General features: G+C 37.5%; 1 protein-coding gene and 1 long non-coding RNA gene across 5 annotated transcripts in view; one reads left to right on the forward strand and one right to left on the reverse strand.

Annotated features, from left to right (window-relative positions):
• Positions 1 to 11,735, forward strand: part of tgs1 (trimethylguanosine synthase 1) — a 54,931-nt gene extending 43,196 nt beyond the window's left edge. For all 4 annotated transcript variants that reach the window (XM_028020898.1, XM_028020897.1, XM_028020899.1 and 1 more), the window contains 5 exons: positions 2,991 to 3,152; positions 7,293 to 7,439; positions 7,732 to 7,948; positions 8,272 to 8,350; positions 10,378 to 11,735. In XM_028020898.1, coding sequence (XP_027876699.1) covers positions 2,991 to 3,152; positions 7,293 to 7,439; positions 7,732 to 7,948; positions 8,272 to 8,350; positions 10,378 to 10,491 — 719 coding nt within the window. In that variant the 3' untranslated portion in view covers positions 10,492 to 11,735. The remainder of the gene's footprint in view (positions 1 to 2,990; positions 3,153 to 7,292; positions 7,440 to 7,731; positions 7,949 to 8,271; positions 8,351 to 10,377) is intronic.
• Positions 11,736 to 16,826: 5,091 nt separating this feature from the next.
• On the reverse strand, positions 16,827 to 17,793 carry LOC114146031 (uncharacterized). Its single transcript, XR_003595829.1, has 2 exons — positions 17,022 to 17,793; positions 16,827 to 16,945 (listed from the first exon to the last, which is right to left on the reverse strand). It is a non-coding gene; the product is annotated as an uncharacterized LOC114146031 (long non-coding RNA).
• Between the last annotated feature and the right edge of the window lie 2,956 nt (positions 17,794 to 20,749).

Consider the following 20,749-nt stretch of genomic DNA (forward strand, 5'->3'; position numbering starts at 1 on the left):
ATTTCTTGTTAAAACATTGACAAGTTTTAATTATTGTTATCAAATGTTATCAAACATTGTCAAATACGCTGTTTTGAAGCCAAAAAACCTCAGAAATATACAGAGCCAACCATGAGAATCTACTCATTTGGCATACTCATAAAACTCAGCTTCACACAAAGACACTAGCATAAATGTTTGGCTCTTGAACTGAATCATTCAAGGTCGCTATAAAGCTAATTTTCTATTAGCAACTTCACAAATCTTTTTATAAACATTACAAAGACATTAAAACAAACCTTTATCTTGTGGAAGTCGGCAGAAAAAAACGGACATATAATTTGAGTCTTGTTTTATTCTCAATGTCTTCCAATCGAAACCAAAAATAGAATTAAGTACAACCATTCGTGTCTTCTCATCTCACCTTCCCCCCTTCACATTAATAGTATACAGTCGGGGGTTAAATATATACATTGTATATGCCACACAGGCCCCCCCGGAACACATACAACGTCACAAACACAAAAACACAACATGTGAAACAAAATCACAAGTACATAAAAGAAAACACACACAAAGGAAAAACTAAACAGCAGCAACAAACAAAACAATTGAAATACCTAACGGTAACGACTAGGGCAGGGGTGGGCAACTCCAGGCCTTGAGGGCTGGTCTCCTGCAACTTTTAGATGTACCTCTACTTCAACATACCTGAGTCAAAATAATGAGGTCATTAGCAGGACTCTGGAGAACTTGACCTCACTTAGGAGGTGACTCAGCTTTTGGTCCTGGTGTTGGACGAGGGAGACATCTAAGACTTGCAGGACACCGGCCCTCGAGGACAAGGATTGCCCACCCCTGGACTAGGGAGTTTAGTAAGTCGGCCACCACGGCTTCTTTTCACAGTAACAGGGGTTGAAATTGAAATAGACTCTCCAGATCGACTGCTACCAAACTGTCCACCTGAGGGGACAAACCAGCTGTAAGGGGAGGACCCGGAAGAGTGGGTAAAGAAACTGGGGGACAACCATGGCGAGGTGGCTGAGCCAACTCAACTGGGTCCCCTGGTAACACATGAGCTGGCTTCAAATGGTCCATCGAAATACTCTCCTGATTACCCCCCAATTCCACCAAATGCCCCAACTGCATAATCAGAGGCATCAGTTGTTGGAGCCACAGGAGTCACTGGAGATGGATGGACCAAAAGCGCAGCATTAGCCAAGGCCTTTTTGTCTTCATCGAATGCCTGCACCCTCTTGGGGGTCCACTCTATCTCCTGGTCCCCTTTTTGCCTCTAAGTGCTTCATACAAGGGGTGCATGAGGTGAACTGCCCATGGGATGAAACGGTTATAAAAGTTTACCATGCCCAAAAACTCCTGCAGGGGCTTCACTGAGGGAGGGCGGGGAAAAGCGGAAACTGCTTCAACTTTGCAGGTAGGGGAACCGCCCCTTGAGAAGACACTTAGTGTCCCAGGAACACAACAGCAGGCAGTCCAAACTGGCATTTAGCTGGGTTCACCATCAGGCCATGTTCACTGAGCCTAACAAACAGCTGACGAAGGTGCACCATGTGTTCTTTTGCAGAGGGACTAGCCACCAATATGTCGTCCAAATAGATGAATAAAAACGGCACACCCTGCAGGACCAAACCCATAAGCCGCTGGAAAGTCTGCGGTGCGCTTTTAAGACAGAAGGGCATCTGTAAAAACTCAAAGACCAAAAGGCGTGATAACTGCGGTTACTGCAGTGCATCCCTTGGGTACATCCAAGGGATGCACTGGAACCTGATGGTAACCTTGCACCAAGTCCACCTAAGAGAAAACGGTTGCTCCAGCCAGGTGGGCAGATAAGTCCTGGATGTTAGGAATTGGGTACCTGTCAGTACTAGTTGCATTGTTAAGGCGCTGAAAATCCCCACAGGGTCGCCAGACCCCATCTGCTATGGGAACCATGTGCAACAGAGATGCCCATGGACTTTTGGAGCGCCGTACAATGCCAAGACGCTCCATGTTTGCAAACTCCTCTTTCGCAATCACTAAGTTAGCTATGTCTAGGCGGCGCCGCTCGCGCAAAAACCGGTGGACCGACCGTAGGTATACAATGTTCCACTCCATGCTTTGCCACGGTAGCAGAAAATGTGGGAACCGTTAAACATGGGAACTCTGCTAACAGACGCTGATACACACCACCTGTGACAAGCATGTTGGCGAGGGGTCGAAGGCCGGGACCGCCAAGTTTACAGGGGTATGTATCAAAAGAAGCAGCAATTAGCAACATGATCCATAATTTGTAGATTTGGAGGATGTGCAAAGAAAGCCTCCAAAAATATAGAAAAAGACAGGACAGAAACGGAGCAAGCAGGGCAGGCATGGGAAGGGAGGGAGCAGAGGAAAAAAGCGTCTGCCTTCACTGAGAGCAAGAGAAAAATCCTCTTTATGATCCCCATCTGAATTTCACGCATCATCTGTGTTTGACGTCTGCAACCCAGCAAAACTTAACAGCTATGGAGCCTTAAAAACAACAAATAATTAAAAAAAAACTCCATAGAAACTGCCTGTCAAGATGGCTTAGTTATAAAGTTCATGAAACTGTGACTTTACATGAGGCTATGTATAGAAGACTATCGACTCAAAACCCGAAACCAACACTCAAAACAAGACCCTGAAAAAACTGTGCTTTTTTTGTTCCTTAGTTTATTTTTATTTTTTTTAGTATCTGAACTATTTATTTGAAAAATTTGAGTTAACAAGTTACTTGGAAACGAGATCATTTTTTTTATTAAATTTCATAAATTTCATCACATTAATATTTTCCTCAGAATACCTAGATCTCACTTTTGCTTTCTTAAATAGTTTTAAAGTTTAAAAACATCTTGGATTTACTGAAAGCCCTGTCGTTGATCAGCAGTAAAATTAATCTTCAAATACTATACATTTTCTAATTGTTCATGCAGATTAGTTGAACAAATGCTGATTCAGTGTAATAATTAATCTTGTGTATGTCTACATAGGACACATGGTAAAGCATGTGAAGAAGCCAAATAAAAACCGTAAAAGAAGAAAGAAGCCGAAGGTTCCAGCAGAGATGGCAGCAGACCCCGAGCTTGTCAAATACTGGGCTCAACGCTACCGCCTGTTTTCCCGGTATGACGAAGGGATTAGGTTGGATCGAGGTTAGTTTACACATCTGGCTCATGTCAGAAACCAGTTTCAATGAGCAGTTGGAATCACTGTCCTGTGAGAACACCCAGTTGTCTAGTTTTTTATTATTTAGTAGATTATTGATTATTTAAGGCATAGATTGATAATTTAAAGGTTCTCTATTCTCCATCCTCTGTCAGCAACACATCAGTATGACCAAACAGAGTGTCAGAATGATGTTACTACCAATATGCCTGACAGTGGGTCATTCCATTTAGGGCTAAGCTCCTCAAAATAATGTCATTTTTTGTCTCCTCTAAAACTTTACTCATGAAGCATAATGAAAAGGCTGGTCTACATTAGCAAATGCTAATCTCAGAAAGATATCAATTCTGAAGCTGAAGCTTCCTGCCTAGGTATCAGGCTCTGAGTCAGGGTAATATACAACCTGCTTCACAGTGGATCATCATCTTCCAGTTTATCATAGGCTTGAGTTCATCTGAGTTCTTTGGTGCTCTACCTCCAGGCACCTGTGCTCTGTTTCATTACTGCGTGGCTGTACGTGAGTTATTTTTCCGAGACAAAAGAAGAAGAGAGAGCTGATTTATTTTTATGCCCTGTTTGTGATTTGTGAATTGTTCTATGTTGGCGCCGCACATTCATAATATATTCCAGTATGTTTTAGATGTTGGTAAATTACGGTCGCAGACCATCGGTGTGGTTATTCCTGCAGTCCTCTGAGTTGTAGGATGTCTAATCAGTGTCCATCTTCCTGACTGCCAATCAGTGTTTACCTTCAGGATGTCTGGAGACCTTCACCTCTCAGGAGCAGGGATCACATGAGCTCAATGATAGAAATTTGCTAATTTTTAAAAAATGTGGCTGAGCCTGATATTCTAACAGAGTTGAAGTGCATTAACAATCTGTTGTTTTTAACTAGTCGATATGTTTAATTATGATTCATATGATGTTCAATTTATACTGAAAATGATACTGATAATGATACTGATCTGACTCGTTTTGGTTTTGATCAAACCTTCCATGTTTTCACATGTTGGTCACTAAGAATCGCTTGGGAGCTTAAAAGTTTAAACTTATAATCTTCAAAGAACAACAACAAAACAGAATCCAGTAATGGTTACAGGTTTTAGACACATTTTCCTCACTTTCTTACATTGAACATTTGCCAAGAAGATAGCTAAACAGTTAGTGGATAGAATTACATTGTACAAAGTAGAAATTAACAAGCATGCCTTGTATTTTGTGTTCTTGTTAATAGCAACCCTAACAGTAATGTCAAAATGTTTGATTTGCTGAATAATGTATGTGTTTACTTTTGGAAAGCTTTATAAATTCCCAATGAAGGCAAGTGTCAATGAAATGCATATATAATATGTAAAATGTTATTCACTGAATCTAAAGCTCTCCACATTTTTGGGAGGATTGTATTAGGACTGTATTACCTACAGTATGAACAATAATGTGTGGAGTGGGTATATAAAAAAGAGACTTGGTTGAGAGCACAACAGTGTTTATTTTTCTTCTGTTTCCCTCAACTCTTCCCCATTGAGCTCTGGCATCTCAGTGCTGGTAGCTGCTTCCTCCTGAAGGAGATTCATCCAGGAGTTGTTGCTGTTCATGTTGCTGACGGTTCCCGTCATCATTTCAGTCATGTTCCCCTTCTTCTGTTCCCTGGGAAAAATAATCAGATGTTATAGCTTATAGCACATGAATGTAGATAAATGACACAGGCATACCAATGTGGCAGTTACATACACAGAAGGAATTATTTAAAACTGACGTGTTATTTTAAATGTATACAAACACATTTTCTTACCATTCAGACATACAAAATTATAAGTTACTGATGTATAAATTAAAGACAAAACATAATTACTTGTAAGTTTTAGACCTATACAGACATACAGCCATACCACTCTCGTTTTTATGATGTTCATTTCTCATTTTTATGTCCTGTAGTCGGTTTCTGTTTGAAGCTTCCGATTCAGGAAATGCCTAAAGGGTGATTCCAACAAATTTTTCACTACATTCAGCATCTTTAATCTACTCTAGTTAAAAAACTGTGACGTGCGGTCATCATGGAAGAATAATATATAATGATAAAATGCCAAACTTCAAACTTGTAAACATTTTTATTTCACAGCTTTTCTTTGATTTCAGAGATTTGAATGCCTAACTATTTTTGCTTGTAGTTTCATGAGAATCTCTTCTCTCTCACTTCAGACATTCAGTTAAATTATTCTTTCTGTGTTTTATACATGATGTTTTTCTTTTTTGGTTTCTCATATTGATTCGGTCACTTTAATTCTCTTACATCTCCACTATTTGTTCATGTTCAATTTGTTCCACTGCCTCATCCATGGCTAGAACCTTTTGTTTTCCAGTGCATTTATGGATGCCTGAATTACATCTAAAAATGTAATGTTAAAAACTGCTTCCTAGAAACACAAATATTTGCTTTACATTTTAATAAAGATAATTTACAAATCTTCAATTTCTTTTTACACTAATATGTTGTTACATATGGTGTAATATTATTTCAGACCCTGCTTCTCCTCACCCATTTCTACCTATCTCTGACTAGTGGACTTTTAAACAGCATATTTCTTTTTAAAAATGTTTTTGTTTAGCTAATGGTCTTTTTGCACAAGTTAATAAACTTAAAGGACAGGTGAAACTGAAAGGGATGGCATGCAGGAAAAGGGAACAGAACCCCAGATAGCTGCATCATTGACTGTTGTCTACTCATATGGTGTCATGATGAGGTGGTTTCAAATATTTTGCTATTAGAGTAATAAAATCTAGTTTGGGTTTGAAGTGTCTGGGTGTTGCGGTTTTGGAATTATAGCAGTTCTGGTGTGGTTCCGATGCATAAAAAGTGGTGAAATTCAACCTTTATTGAAGTTTCACAAATCAAATAAAGGTTTCACAAATCCCAAACATGGCTTTAGATATTCTGTTATTAGTTGAGAATAAACTAATAAACCTCGGTTTGTAGAGTCTTGGTGTTGCAGTTTTTTAGTAGAGTAATTAAAGATGCTGAATGTAGTGAAATATTAGTTGGAATTGGCCTTTAAGCATTTCCCAAATCAGAAGCTGCAATCGGAAACCAATTTCAGGTTTGCGAAGCCCGTGACGTTATTGAAGCTGGAAGCTGCCGCTACTACTGTAAGCTGTGGCTGTTTTTGTTTTTCTTCTAAATAAAATCATTAATATTCAATCTGACACAGAAGCTGTGGTATATGTCACCAAAGCTAGAAGCTGCCATTATAAAGCTGTGACAGGTCCACTGGCAGCTGTAAAAACTGTGGCAGGTTCACTGGCAGGTCATGGCAAGTGGTGGCAGGTGTCACAGGAAGTGCCACTTCACTGCCACGATTTAGCTTGCTGTCTCTCGAAAAAACAGGTACCAGGCTGGAAAAATGCTAGTGGAAACGCTCGCAAAGCAGACCTAACAGAGTGGAGTCAGGTCCATTAGAACCAGTGGAAAGGGGCATATTATTTCCATAAGCATGCAGCATCAGTCCTAATCAATAGAGGTAGTTCTGCGTCTGAGAGGGAGCTGCCTCGTCTGTAAGATCAGAGCCACGCACAGAAACAAGTTGCACCTAGGCACACACACGCAATCATGCACAAGCTAAGGATCCAAGTTATTAGAAAAACATGTGATATGCGATAAAATTGGAGAACATTATAATGTGACTTGCTATAAATGCAACTCATATCAAACAAATGGTTTTAAATCATTCTCTCATTGCATTTTTAAAGCTCTTATTGGACTGATTCATTGTATTTATTTTACTTAACCAGGAAGAAAAACTAATTTAGAATAAAAAGTGTCCTGGCTAACACAACAACACTATGATTCGTATTTTGAACTCAAAGAAATTTTACATGATGTTTTTGGTAAGGAATGCAGGCCTCTGAAGTAAAGATTTGGTGCAACAACAGGAGGTTGTCACATTGCTCTGTTCTCATGGTTCAGGTCTAAACTCCATGCATGTTATGGACCCACATGCTCTTAGCTCTGTATCCTTTGAATTTTACCTACTTTGAGATTCTACTATGAGCTGTGCAGTTCTGGACGTTTCTTCCCCATCAGGTGGTCTCCACCCTCTGTGTTCATTCTGGATGTTTACTCCGTGTTGCAGAAGGCTGGTTTTCTGTGACACCAGAGAAGATTGCTGAGCACATTGCCCTCAGGGTGGAACAGAGCTTTGCTGACTCCCAGGTGGTGATCGATGCTTTCTGTGGTGTGGGAGGCAATGCCATCCAGTTTGCACTCACTGGAAAGAGAGGTGAGCTTACTATTTATTTTGTGCTCTCTTGATTTCACATCCCAGTGGAGGGAACTTTACATTCTCTAGAATATAAAAAAGAAAACAATGAGTTTAGCAATTCTTCTGCTGAACACTTTGAACTCCCCTATGACTGAACACGGAACATGTAGTTAGTTCCCTGTGTTGATACGTCAACCCTCTAGAAGACAGAATTGCCCACTACATTGTGCAAGTGCTGAGTTGATTTTTTTGTTTTTCATTTTAATTTATTATTTTGTTTTTTAATTATTATGATCTGTGGCTTTTCTAGTTGTGGCGATTGATATAGATGCAGAGCGGCTGGCCATGGCTCGGCACAATTCTGTGGTCTACAATGTTGTTGACCAAATTGACTTCCTTCAAGGAGACTTCCTTCAGCTGGCGCCCACTCTGCGTGGTGACGTAGTCTTCCTGTCCCCACCATGGGGCGGACCGGACTATTTGAATGCGGATGTGTTTGACATTCAGACCATGATAGAACCTGATGGATATCCTTTAAAGTGAGGCCAGTTGAAATGTTGTATTTGTTCATTTGTGTGTGAGTGTACCAAAAGCTGTGGCTAAACTCTTTTACTGTTTAACACATTAAATACATTTTAGTCTCCTAAAGAGAATATTTTTAAGTGAAGTAAAGTTTATTTTTATAGCACATTTCAGCAATAAGCCAGTTCAGTTTTTACATGACAACAACATAATAGAATTAACAAACATCAGAATTCATAATAGACATTCCTGTCAGTGAAAATTGTCAAAGAACTGAACTAAATCTTCCTATTGATAAAGATTTGTTTTCATCCTTAACCAACGACACCTTCAGGATCTTCAGCCAAGCCAAACAGATAACAGAAAATATTGTGTATTTCCTGCCCCGCAACGCAGATATGAATCAGGTATACGTTTTCCTTATGTACTTATGTAATTCATTACAGAATTTAATATAGAAATAAGCCTTTTTCTTATACAGAAATATTGCATACATTGTCACAAATACATTGTCAAAGTGGTATCAAATTTGATGAATTTGATACCACTTTGAGTATATGGTATCAAAGTGGTTCCTTATTTACACCAGACCAGGCATGATAAAGGATCACTGCAGATGTTCACAGCCTCAGCAGTGAAAAATAAATGCAAATCAGTTCTGCATCTGATGAAGCCTTTCTTGTTGTACATATAGTTGAAATTAGAAGTTTACATACACTAAACAGACATTTTTTTCTCACTGTCTGAAGTTAATCAGATCAAATTTCTCTTGTTTTAGAATTACCAAAATTATTTCTTTGTTAAATTCCACAATAATGGGAGAAGAAATGGGTAAAAAAATATTTAGTAAAGTATTTAAAATTATAAATTTACAGAATGATCACTGTCTCTAAACAATGAGAGAATCCCAGATGATGATGTGACGGCTTTGGAGAAGTCTGATAGGTTAACTGCTTATTAAGCACACACAAGTTCATTGGAGGTGGACCTGTGATGTTAAAGTCAAACTGTGCAGCTGCACCAGAGAATTCACAATTTCCAGATGCTTGAAGGTCCTGCATTCTTTTTATTAAGTTTGTCAACTTCTGATTTCAACTATAGAAACACACCTTTGAACTTCAGAATAATGTTCATAAGTGACTACAATTTCACAATCACATCTTTTTCAATTAAATAGGCCCAAGATTTTCAGGTCACAACTCAAATAAACTATTCAACAATTTACTGAAAACAGCTTGATCCCTACAACTGACTCAACCTTATCAGTTTGTTGAGTCTGAGTCTTTCACCTTCATTGCAGCACCCCAGCACACCACTGCATTGAAGATGGAACTAGCCACTGATGACTGATAGAACATGAAGAGCATCCTACTGTAGATGTTAAAAGACCTGAGCTTCCGTAAAAAATAGAGGCTGCTCATGGCCTTTTTGCACTGGAAGCTACAGTGGACTACATCAGTGTTTGTAGTCCACTGTAGCTTCCAGTCTAAAGTAACACCAAGGCACTTGTAAGATTGAACCTTCTCCATATCTGCCCTTGAGATGGAGATTGGGAGCAAATGTGTTTTAATAACAATCAAATAATATTCTGACCTATCCCCTCTCTCAAAAACGAGAGAGGGGATAGGGCACACTAACTATGTGACCTACAGTTGGTGTGAAAAATGCAATTTTAAAACAAATATAAAGCAGAGTGGATTGCAAAAAAAAATGTTTTAAAGATTTTAATATAAAATTCAACATTGTGGTTGTTTGAAAGCATTTTTCTTTTTTAATTCCATAATACCAGAAACTTTCACACACAGTTAAATAGTGAAGCCGGGTTTGTTACAGTGGTATTATTGAATTATTTTAGCAGTCAGGGAGAAATAATATCTAGTGTGGACTTATAGTTGTGCTACAACCAATGTAACACAAGATGAATTCTTCATGCGATAACAGGAGAGCCAAAGTGTTGAAATGTGCAGATAGTGAATTATTAATGAATTAATCAACATCTTCTTGAGTGGGAAACTCTAGAAATGCTTTTGATGTAACATATGTTTATGAAATCGCTGGATTAATAAACATAATGAATTTAGACACAATAAAAATGAAAATCAGTAATCATGATTTATGAGTTTCAGACCATAGATTTTATCTCTTAGATAAATCATTTCTTTGGACCTTTACTAGTTGGCACTGAATCAATGTAAATTCAATATGTAGACTTTTTACATGTTTTTAATTTGTACACTGAACATTGAACATGATTCTTTGTTGTGTTTGAACCAAATAATAGAGAACAATTCATTTAAAAAACAGTAGCACATAACATAAAAACTTTACTGGTCCAGTAACAGAGCTATAGAGGAGGAGCTTCGCAGACATGTGGCAACAGCTAGAATGAGCTGAAAAATTTCTAATATTTATATCCATGTCTCCTTGATCACAGGTCGCTTCTTTGGCAGGTCCAGGCGGGAAAGTCGAAGTGGAGCAGAACTTCCTTAACAACAAGCTTAAGACTGTAACTGCTTATTTTGGCCACCTGATAAACCCTGATGCCTAGCATTTGCCGTTTAGTTTTTTTTTTTTTACCGCTTAGGATTTAGTTTTTATGTCTTGTTTTGGATTTTCTCTACAGAAATCCTAAGTCAAGTGAGAGCTTATTTTATAAGTGTATTTTATCCTTCTTTTTTGTACTTCTAAACCCATTAAAGGTTTTACATTAAGTTACATTTTTAATAAATTATTTTCTGAATTGCATTTAATTGTGTAGAAAATGTTTAGGACAAATTTTATATAAAAAACATGAAGTATGTCTTTTATAGGTTGTAAATGCAAGACTTTAAACATTCCAACAGTTTAATTAAACTTATCTGTATGCACTTGACAAGGTGATGCAGTGTGAAGACCTTAGTTGTTATAATAAGATCTCAAACCCTGAAGGTGGTTTGGGTTGTTGCAGAAGAATATAGAAAGCCTCAGCAACCTAATAAAGAAGGCTGGTTCTGTTCTGAAGATGATGATGCAAAGAAGGATTCTTCATAAAATCAAGAAAGTTATGGACAACCCTGACCATCCTCTTCATGAGACTGTTATGCAACAATAGCATGTATTCCTCAGGCTTCTTTTGAACACATATTTCAGCATATACAATAACTCTTTGAAGAGCCTTAGATAATGAGTTACATTTAATTTCCCTTTGAGAACAATAAAGTAGTTTTGAACTGAATTAAGTTGAATTGTGTATTGAGACAAGACACCTCAGTTTTTTTGTCTGAGCATTTAATTTTAAGAGTAGAAAAGGATGATCAAGTTTGGGGACAGAAGGGTGACTGCCTGCTTCTTAGCTGGCAAACATGAAATGCAGTCATGAGTATGCATTTAAGTAGCCCAGTTTATAATGTACAGAGAGAGCATCATGCAGTTTATCACAAAATGTATAAGGCTGTATGAGACAAGTCAATGATCCTGATTCAGCTGTGTTCTGCTGATTCCAGGACAGAAGAGAACTGGAAATGTAAGGCTTTCATAACTGCAGAAACTCCAATATGTAATATGCTGTATATATTTATGAGCACACCCTGATATTATGTGTATAGGTGAAAAAGAGAGAGAAAACAGGCAGAGACAGTAGAAACAAGATCACTCAATGTACTATAATCATAGTGTTATTTCTGAAGTTTTAATCTTTCCTTTGTTTGCTAACTGTCTCTGGACATTTTCATGTGCTTTTCAAAACAACTATTTCTTTTCATCAAGCATTTCAAAACCAACAATTTTCTGTACCATTAAAGCTACAGTAAGTAACTTTATTTTCATCTTTGTTAAAATTTTTACTATATCCTGAAAATGGAAGAGAGGTAATCTTGACCCTCTTTCTTGTGCCACTAAAAGCATTTAGAAAAAAAAGAAAAGAAAAAAAAGCTCCCGAATCAAAACAACCAATCAGAGCCACTAGAAGTGTCTTAGCGCGCACAGTCATTGAAGTGGTAGCTACCCTAGTGGGGGAAAAAAATACTTTAGTATATTTCAAACATACTTAAATTTGCTTATGTACATTTTAAGTATACTAAGTATTAAGTGTACTACATAAATATATACAAAGTATGCCAACAGCATGCTTGTCCCAATTTTGACATTATGATTTTAAACACACTTAAATATAATTGTACCACATTACACTTTTAAGAAATATACTATCTAAAAGTATACTTTAAGTAAATATACTGAAATTTCAGCATGATTTAAATTCCATCTCAGTCTAGACTGAGATGGAATTAAAGCTTAATTAAAGTCATGGCTAATAAAATGGCTCATGGCTAATAAAAGCCATAATAATCTTTTACTATTTTGTTAAAATGACAAATAAAAAAAACCAAAAATCTTTATAGTGGAACTTAATGTAATGTTTAACAAAATAGTAACTGCCAACATATCAGGCTACCAGTACCCAGAAGGATCAATTACAACACACTTTCCAGGTGAAACTAATTACATTGTGTATTCAATATATTCACATTTTTCAAGAGTACATTGCCAATATACTATCAGAGAATTTTATAAATTGTCAATATACAGTATTAATGGTTTACAGACAACATGCTTATAAAAATTTGTACAATAAAACAACAAATACACTTTAGATGAAATGTGAAAAATGTTTCACCAAGGACAAAATATTGTTTTAATACAATGTCACAGTATTCCAGTGTTACTGCAGACAAACTGCAGTAACACTGGAGTTCACTGCACTCCAGTGAACTCCAGTTCCCATTCACTGCACTTTACAGAAACCTACAAAAAAGAATAAAATAATAGAGCAATTAATCAGAGAAAGCACTTGTATTTTAAAGAGTAAAGAAAAACGGCATAAAAGTCAGACTTACAATTTCAGGATGTTGTGGACTCGCTATGTATGTGACATCATCAGAACTGATGATGATTGGGACCAGATGCCTGGAGTGAAAAAACATTTCTGAGTGACTTATTTGCCTGTTAATGTTAGAAGTAGAAAAAATAGTCAGTAATATCATAGAATCTATTGATTCTATTAAGTTGGTTTAAATGTGAACTTAAGGGAGAAATACTACCTTAAAAGCTACCTTAAAAGCCCATCTCCAGCAGTCATCAGATGAGAGGCAGAGTTCACCCTGGACACTGAAAGCTAACAATGAATAAAATGTATGAGAGACAAATGGTAGATTAACAAGGGGAATAAATTCTGTCCAATTATTTTTAAATGAAATCATGTTTATTAAGCACTTAGTGTCAGAAACACACCAGTTTTTGCTGTTGTTAAAAATGTAGCCAGCTGCTCAGTGTAAAAAAAAAAAAGGATGGAAGGATGTGGAGCTTCATCCTCAGAACTGGTTGGTCATCTGGTGGAGCCAGAGCCTCTTCTGAGACAGGAAAGTCTTTAGGTTTTCTAATTCCTGATCCCTGGTTTCCTCTTTCATCTTAATTTGCTTAGACAGCAAAAATATGAAGACAAAAGCAATGATGAACAAGTTATAACAACAGCCTCACAATATCACAATCTCTTTGGGATACTGAGCTTAATTAAAACCAGTTTACTGAGAACTATATTAAGTCAAAGAAAGCAGATCCTCCATGCAGTTATAACATGAAGTTGAATGATTGTTATAATAAAATTATAATAATCACAATAAAATTGATAAAATACCTATTTCTGAAACAAACATAAGTTTGTTTATATATGTACTGCACTGTTTATAAGTAGTCTAAGATAAATAGCTAAAAAAATATTACCAAAAGGCAACTTCCGAAAAGTATTTTTTGTATATATTTGTAGTATATTTTTAAAATGCACGTTTAAAATTTGCATTTATACTAATACATGCAAAGTGTATTTTTAAAATGTAAAATGCAAAGTATAACTTTAATAATATATTTAATTAGAATTTAAAGTAGTGTAATTTCCTAAATAATGAAGCCATAAGCTTGATGCTCTCCGTCTTTCCCACTCGGTCCACTTGATGACAAAAACGACAAAACCAAAAAAAGGGACTGGATCCTCTTAATATAGTTGAAATTAGTTCTGATTATTATTCAGAAATAATAATAAAAACGGTACAAAGGTTACCTTTCCACGAAAAATAAAGAGAAACGACAATTTAAAAGGAAAGAGAGTGAGGTCAAAAAACTGTGTGGCTCCACTCCAACTGCCCAACTGACTCTGGCTAGCCACACCCTAAAATCCTTAATTGCAATTAGATATGCACATTTTCAAGACTTTAGTGCAGTCAAATATAGTAAATTACTATGCAATAGATTTAACTAGTTATCATTTTTATCCAAATAAACAAATTATAATAAGAAATATGAACATAACTTATCCTAAAGTCTGAATGAACAAAAACTGAATTTAGGCTTCTACAAGTAGATTTTATAAAACATATACTTTTAGAAAGTGTACCAAAAAATATAGTTTTAAAAAAAGTACGAGAATCATGTTTTTTTAAAATGTATTTATTTTACACTTTTAGTATAGTCTTAATAAGTATGCCCACATGATAGCATACTAAAATGTACTTCAGAAAACAGAGTATATTTAAAATATACTTAAGTATAATAAAGTATACTATTTTTTCACCAGTTATAGTTTCTCTGGAATCTATGTTTGTTCCATTTTCTTTTCTGGGTTGCAAGATACTTATAAGTACTCCATAACTTATAAGGTAGAATGAATGAATCAATCAATCAATCAATCAATCAATCAATCAATCAATCAATCAATCAATCAATCAGAATGTATTTGCATAGCACATTTCAGCAACAAGGCATTTCAAAGTGCTTTACATCATAAAAACACAAAAATACAAAGTCATATAAAACAGTCAACAATATTACATCTTGCTCATCAGATTATTGATTAACTTTTCATGATTAGGTTTCAAAAGCAACTCTAAACAGAAGGAGTTTCCTTGGAAGAACTAGTGGGAGTTTCTCTGCATAATAATCTAAAAAGTATAATATTGGTCTAAATAGTGAATACACCACAATTTCTAAAAGTCCACAATTTTTAAAAATAATAAGCTATACAGACAGACAGGGCAAGAAATGGCAAAGACATGAGGATTCACCTCAAAGGATTCAAAACCGATCCAGAGTTAACCACACCTCTGCTTGACAAGTAGGTATCTCTGCTTCATTTGCTATATTTTTAATTAAAAAACATTAATTTAATAAAGACTGCTTCATGTTTATGACAGTGTCATGTCAGTCTTATGTACACCCTGTCAAATAAAGTGTTACCAGTAATTTCAGGCAAGAAATAAAACCACCAAGAGCTTGCAAAGTTGTAAACAAAAAAACAATAAAAAGCCTTCTCTTGATTGATAGAGATAATCCCCTCATTCAGATCATGTCTTACAAACATTTCATAATAAATAAATTATTCAATGTAGATCTGTCTGGAACTAAAAGGTCAATCAAATGTTTAAGTCTCTTAAACAAATGACTCTTGTAGGCACAGATTATAAAATTCTTTCAAAGGTGTTTGAAAGAATTTTATAATCTGTGCCTAAAAGAGTCATTTGTTTCCAGTTCTTTAAATGAGCCAAGTTCCTCTTTCTAGACACCAGTTGGAAGGAAAATTCTCTGCCAACAAAATGCAGGAAGTGTTCCTTTAACAAAATACTAATTATACCCATCCACTTCCAGAAATGCCTGGAGATCTTTGATAAGTAATTTCTCAACCTACATAAAAAGAACCGCAGACGTTTATTATTTTTCAACCAAGCTTTTGCAAAAGGAGAAGACACAGCGAGCCGCTCCTACAAGCTGCTCACCCGTGTCTTCTGCCAACCTTTTATTTTCAGAGGAGGGAGAGATAAAAAGGAAAAGCAAGTTTTGTCTGCACACAGGTCATCTAGTCCTTTCTTGTGAGATCAATTTCTCACAAGGGCGGGGGAACATTCTGTTGTTAAATATAATCATGCTGCAGAGACATTCTGTAACTGGATCAAAAGTTTCAACATAGCATGTAAAACTACTAATGTAAGAATGATAACAACACATAATAATTCTAACAATCTTCCCAATGCCATCTGTGGTAACAGTAGCTGTAAGTTCTTTAAATGCTAAATCAGAGTTTAAAACCTCCTGATCTTCTGAAGTAAGTTGAGGAGGGGCCTTGGGCCGTAATCCCTCCCCTGCCCCCTCTTCAAGACAGCATCCCACCGGAACCGTGGGCAACCTGTGTATTAACATCTAGAAAAATAGAAAAAACAAAATTAAATGCAGTCACAATATCTCAGGCTAGCTGAGATGGAGCAAAAATAATAATAACAAAACTTAAATCCCTTCCGGTCTAAGGCAACAACTGGTACCTTGAAGTGACTCTGTTAGACAGGAAAGGAGAGAAAAAGAAAAAAAGTTACTGACTTTGTGCTCTTGACAAAGCATCTGCAATGACACTAGGGTTTTAGTAGGTCTATCTTACTAATGAATTTAGCATTACCAATCTGGTCAATTCATAAGAGGTAGAGGGTATGAATCAGGTTTGGTTATGCTATTGACTTTTCTGAAGTCGGAACAAAACTGATAGGTTTTGTCTGATTTTGGAACTAGCAAGCAAGGTGAAGACCAGCTTGAACATGATGCTTGAGCGATGCCATGTTTTAATATGTAGTCAACCTCAGCATCCAGATGTTTGCGTTTTTCTGGGTTAACCCTATAAAAATGCTGTTTTATAGGTCGTGCATCACCCACCTCAATATCATGTTTGATCAGGTGTGTGCAGGATGGAACATCGGCAAATAAATCAGAGTGAGATTTTATCAACTGAATCAACTCGAAGCACCGAGTCTCTGGTAAATAACTGTTACGACCTGACTCGTGAGCCGTAACAAAAGCCAGAGAAACACGGCCATCAAATAAAGAATATGTTCTTTATTGAACAACCCAAACACATTAACAAAGCCCAAACAGCGACAAGCGGGTATCCCCCTCGGTGGTCGACGGCATCTCTGAAGTCAGTGATAACCGGAGAAGTTCTGCAAAAGAAAAGAAAGGTCAAACAAACAAAACATAACCAGAACAGGGTGGCCAGACAGGTAAGGGAAGAGCCACCTCTGTAGAGCCCTGCTGGGTGGAGAAGCCGACTCCCTTTTATAGCGATGATGCGCTGATCCTGGCGAATCCTGGTCCCGCCCACTCTGCTCCGCCTCAGGACAAAACACAATAACTGATGGATCCCTCCACGTCAAGTGGAGGGGGACGTCACAATAACTCAGCACAATGTCCAAGTTTTTCAGTACTTCAGAATTCTTAAGTCGACCAGTTAGAATGGCTGAATCTGGAGCAGGCAACCCATCGCCATTCCATTCACCTCCAGCAGAGGTCACTGTTTCACCAATGCATACAGGGTGAATTTCATCCACCAATACAGTCTCAGCACGAACATGGTAAGGTTTTAAGAAGTTGACATGAAATGTTTGCCGTTTCTTCCACCTTTCTGGAGTCGCAATGAGGCAATTTTGGTCAGGCAGCTGTTTCAAAACTGTGTGTGGGCCAGAAACCGTTTTGCGAGATGAGTGGAAAGATGCTGAACCACCACAAAACTTGTTGCATTATGTTAATGGGTTTAAGCAGACTCTTTACTGCTACACAGTTGGCAAAAGAGAAACTATCATCTGCACAGACAAAAAAATGAAGCGTTTGTATGATAAGAAAGCTGAACATTGTGTTTTTCTTTCAGGTGACCAAGTTCTGGCCAGCTGCCCCATTCCTTTCTGTCTGCCTGCCACCCTCTCTCCTTTCTCCCTCTTCTCTGGGCCGTAACACAGGTGAGTCTTTCTCCCCTGAGAATGTGGATTGGTACTGATTCTGACCCTTCAAATGATTTTAACAGAACTTAGAAGTTGATGTAAAATAATGTTTGTTTTGGCCACAAAATGATTTTGCTCAGCAGCAAACAACAAATCCCCAACTACAGTATAGAGCAGCTCATTGATGTAGCAGCTATGTAGCTGACGTAAAAACATTTTGCTAGATAATGTCAAACATTGAGAAGCTTTAATTATTGTTATCAAACACGGCATTTTGAAGCCAAAAATACCTCAGAAATATGCAGAGCCACCATGAGAATCAACTCATTTAAAGTTCAAACTCAGTTTCACACAAACACAAAGACCCTAGCACAGGGGCGCCGTATAGGGGGGAAAAGTTATGACAATTCAATCACAGATTGACAGCAGCTGCGTGGGGGGGCCCAATTGAATTTGTTGTCAGGGTACCCAAGATTCCTGGCGGCGCCCCTGCCCTAGCATATATGGTTGGCTGTTGAACTGGACCGTTCAAGCTAATTTTCTATTAGCAGCTTTACAAGTCTTTTACATTACATTACCAAGACACATTAAAACAAACCTTTATCTTGGCTTTTTTCTATTCTGCCTTTCTCTTCTACCTCCCTGAAGGATAAGAGCTTTTTTTGAGACATTGTTTGCTTATTTATCTTCTGACCGGAAGCTTTGGACCTTTGGATGTGCTCTGCTCATTGCACGGCAGCTCATGTTACCAGCGAAGCGTGCTATACCTACCGCAGCCACCAGGTGGCCCCAAGAGCAATTTATTTGTTTTCTTTTTATCAATAAAATAATAATTTCTACATACAAATATATATTATTGTAAAAACAAATCAGTTAATAGTGAAATTGTGTGTTTTTGATATTATAATGACACAAAAATTATTACTAAAAAAATAAAATAAATCAGCTCCACTGAGGGGGCCCCTTAGTGGTCCTAGGGCCCTAAGCAGCTGCTTAGTTTTCGTATGCCTGGGGCCGGCCCTGGTGGGGACTGTCCACACCAGTCCTTCAGGAAGTTACACATATGATAGATCTATGTCATGATTTTTTTAGGACTTGCCACCAGTGTCAACACTGAGAGCTGTGAAGCCTCTGACACCACTCCCAGTCTTTGCAGTTCCACCGGCCCCCACAGAATCAGCAAGGTCTCCAACATCCTCAGAAGAAACAGTTTTGCTCTCACCTGGAATGCTGACTGAAACCATCGGCTCCACTGGTGCAGGGGCAGTGGTCTCAGGCAGCTCTTCCTGGCTGCTTCTGCCTACAGTGGCTGCTGCAGTGACCTCAGCCTCCTGTTTAATCTGCTTGTGCCCCACATCTCCACACTCAAAACACTTCATCACACTTAAGCTTGCATATACCATATATCCCTCCTCATGTTTAACATGGAAAGAGACATCTAACAACCAGGTTGGTGAATCCAGATACATAAACACTTGTCTATGCAAAGACAGAACATGATTAAATTTGGAATCTGTACGTCCCAAACTGACAGTCTTGAACCCACCAAGCCAGTCTTCTGAAGCGTTTTAGCACCTGCACTAGCACCTTGTTAGATACAAATAAATGATTCTGTCTTTTTCTTCTATCTCTTTTAGCTGCTTCATGGACACACACGTGTACATACATACAGTATAAGGGTAAAGAAATGACATCACATGGGAATGCCCTCTTTACGGGGTAGCTTCTGTAGGAGCCAAAAGGAGTGGAAATCTACTGTCTGGGGCCACTTTGTGTTGTCCCTTAAAGGAATCCATGATTAGTTGTAACATTAGACTTTATTTGAGAAATATTTATTTTAGACATAAAAACAACACGGTAATAACACTGTAGGCAATTTAGTTTTTATAAATTTTAATAAAATATTGTCACATGAACATCGCCATGTTGTTCACACTGCAATGCATTCTGGGTAAATGACGTCTAAAGGTTGACTTCGTTAGCTCCATCCAGACAAAACAGCAATGAGTAACGTCTTTAAGCCTTTACTCATTAAGCACGTTGAAATCAATGGGAATGTAGAAATCACAAAGAGCAATATTGAAGATGAGAAGAACCAAATTGAGAAAGAGGACAGAGTTGGAGCTGGTATTTTACTGCTGCTACCTTCAGCTTCATAAATGAAACAAAGAATGACACATACCTCTGGTCAGAGTGTATGATCTGGTAAGTAGTTCTGTAACTTTGTGTCTGGTCTGGTAACAGCAGTTTATGGTCAGGGTCAGGTCTTCGGTTCGGAAGTAAATAGGGCGGCAGTACTGCTGCAGAGCTCTGTTAGCATTTAAAAGAGCTTCCGGTGCCGTCTGTCTGATGTTTCTCCTGGCATTTTTTGCTCTCTAGCCAGCGGCAGCGGGGTTTAGGCGCTTTGTGCATAAAAACTGTCAGCATGGTATTTGTTTTTAGCTTGTAAAGGTAATAATCAGCTGTTAGAGCCTTTGTCAGTTTTCCTTGTACAAATGAATCAAAGTCTTCTGGAGATAAATGTTAAGAGCACAAATGTAGGTCCCTCGGACATTGTGTTCAACTCTCTCTCACTGTGCTCTTCGTTCTTTCATGTGGGAAGTGATCCAGAGTCACCTCACTGTTTTCTTTTTAAGTTACAGCCAACAGTGACGTGTGGCATTGTCTAAAATTACACCAGTCAAACGCAATATGATAACTCAGGTTATCATATTAGAGCCTTCCTGTGTTTGCTCTGTAAAATAAACAGTAAACACACCTGCATCATGAGCCCAGCAGCTGAAAAAATGGCGACCTCCATGGATAAAAATATAACAAGAAATAAAATTCTTGAAGAAATTATAAGCTGTGGCATATCACAAACAGCATTTTTTTTAGTTAGGAAAATTACAACATTTTTAGGCCAACATGTTCAACTAATCTTGGATCCTTTTAAGGGTGAATGGCAGTGGATCAGCGCTGTAACAGTAAACTATTTCTCTGTTGTTCCTAAACAGTGTTATAATTTATTTGGCTTTAATAAGCCATCAT

Source organism: Xiphophorus couchianus, chromosome 6 (genome assembly GCF_001444195.1).
Source record: "Xiphophorus couchianus chromosome 6, X_couchianus-1.0, whole genome shotgun sequence".
NCBI lineage: Eukaryota > Metazoa > Chordata > Actinopteri > Cyprinodontiformes > Poeciliidae > Xiphophorus > Xiphophorus couchianus.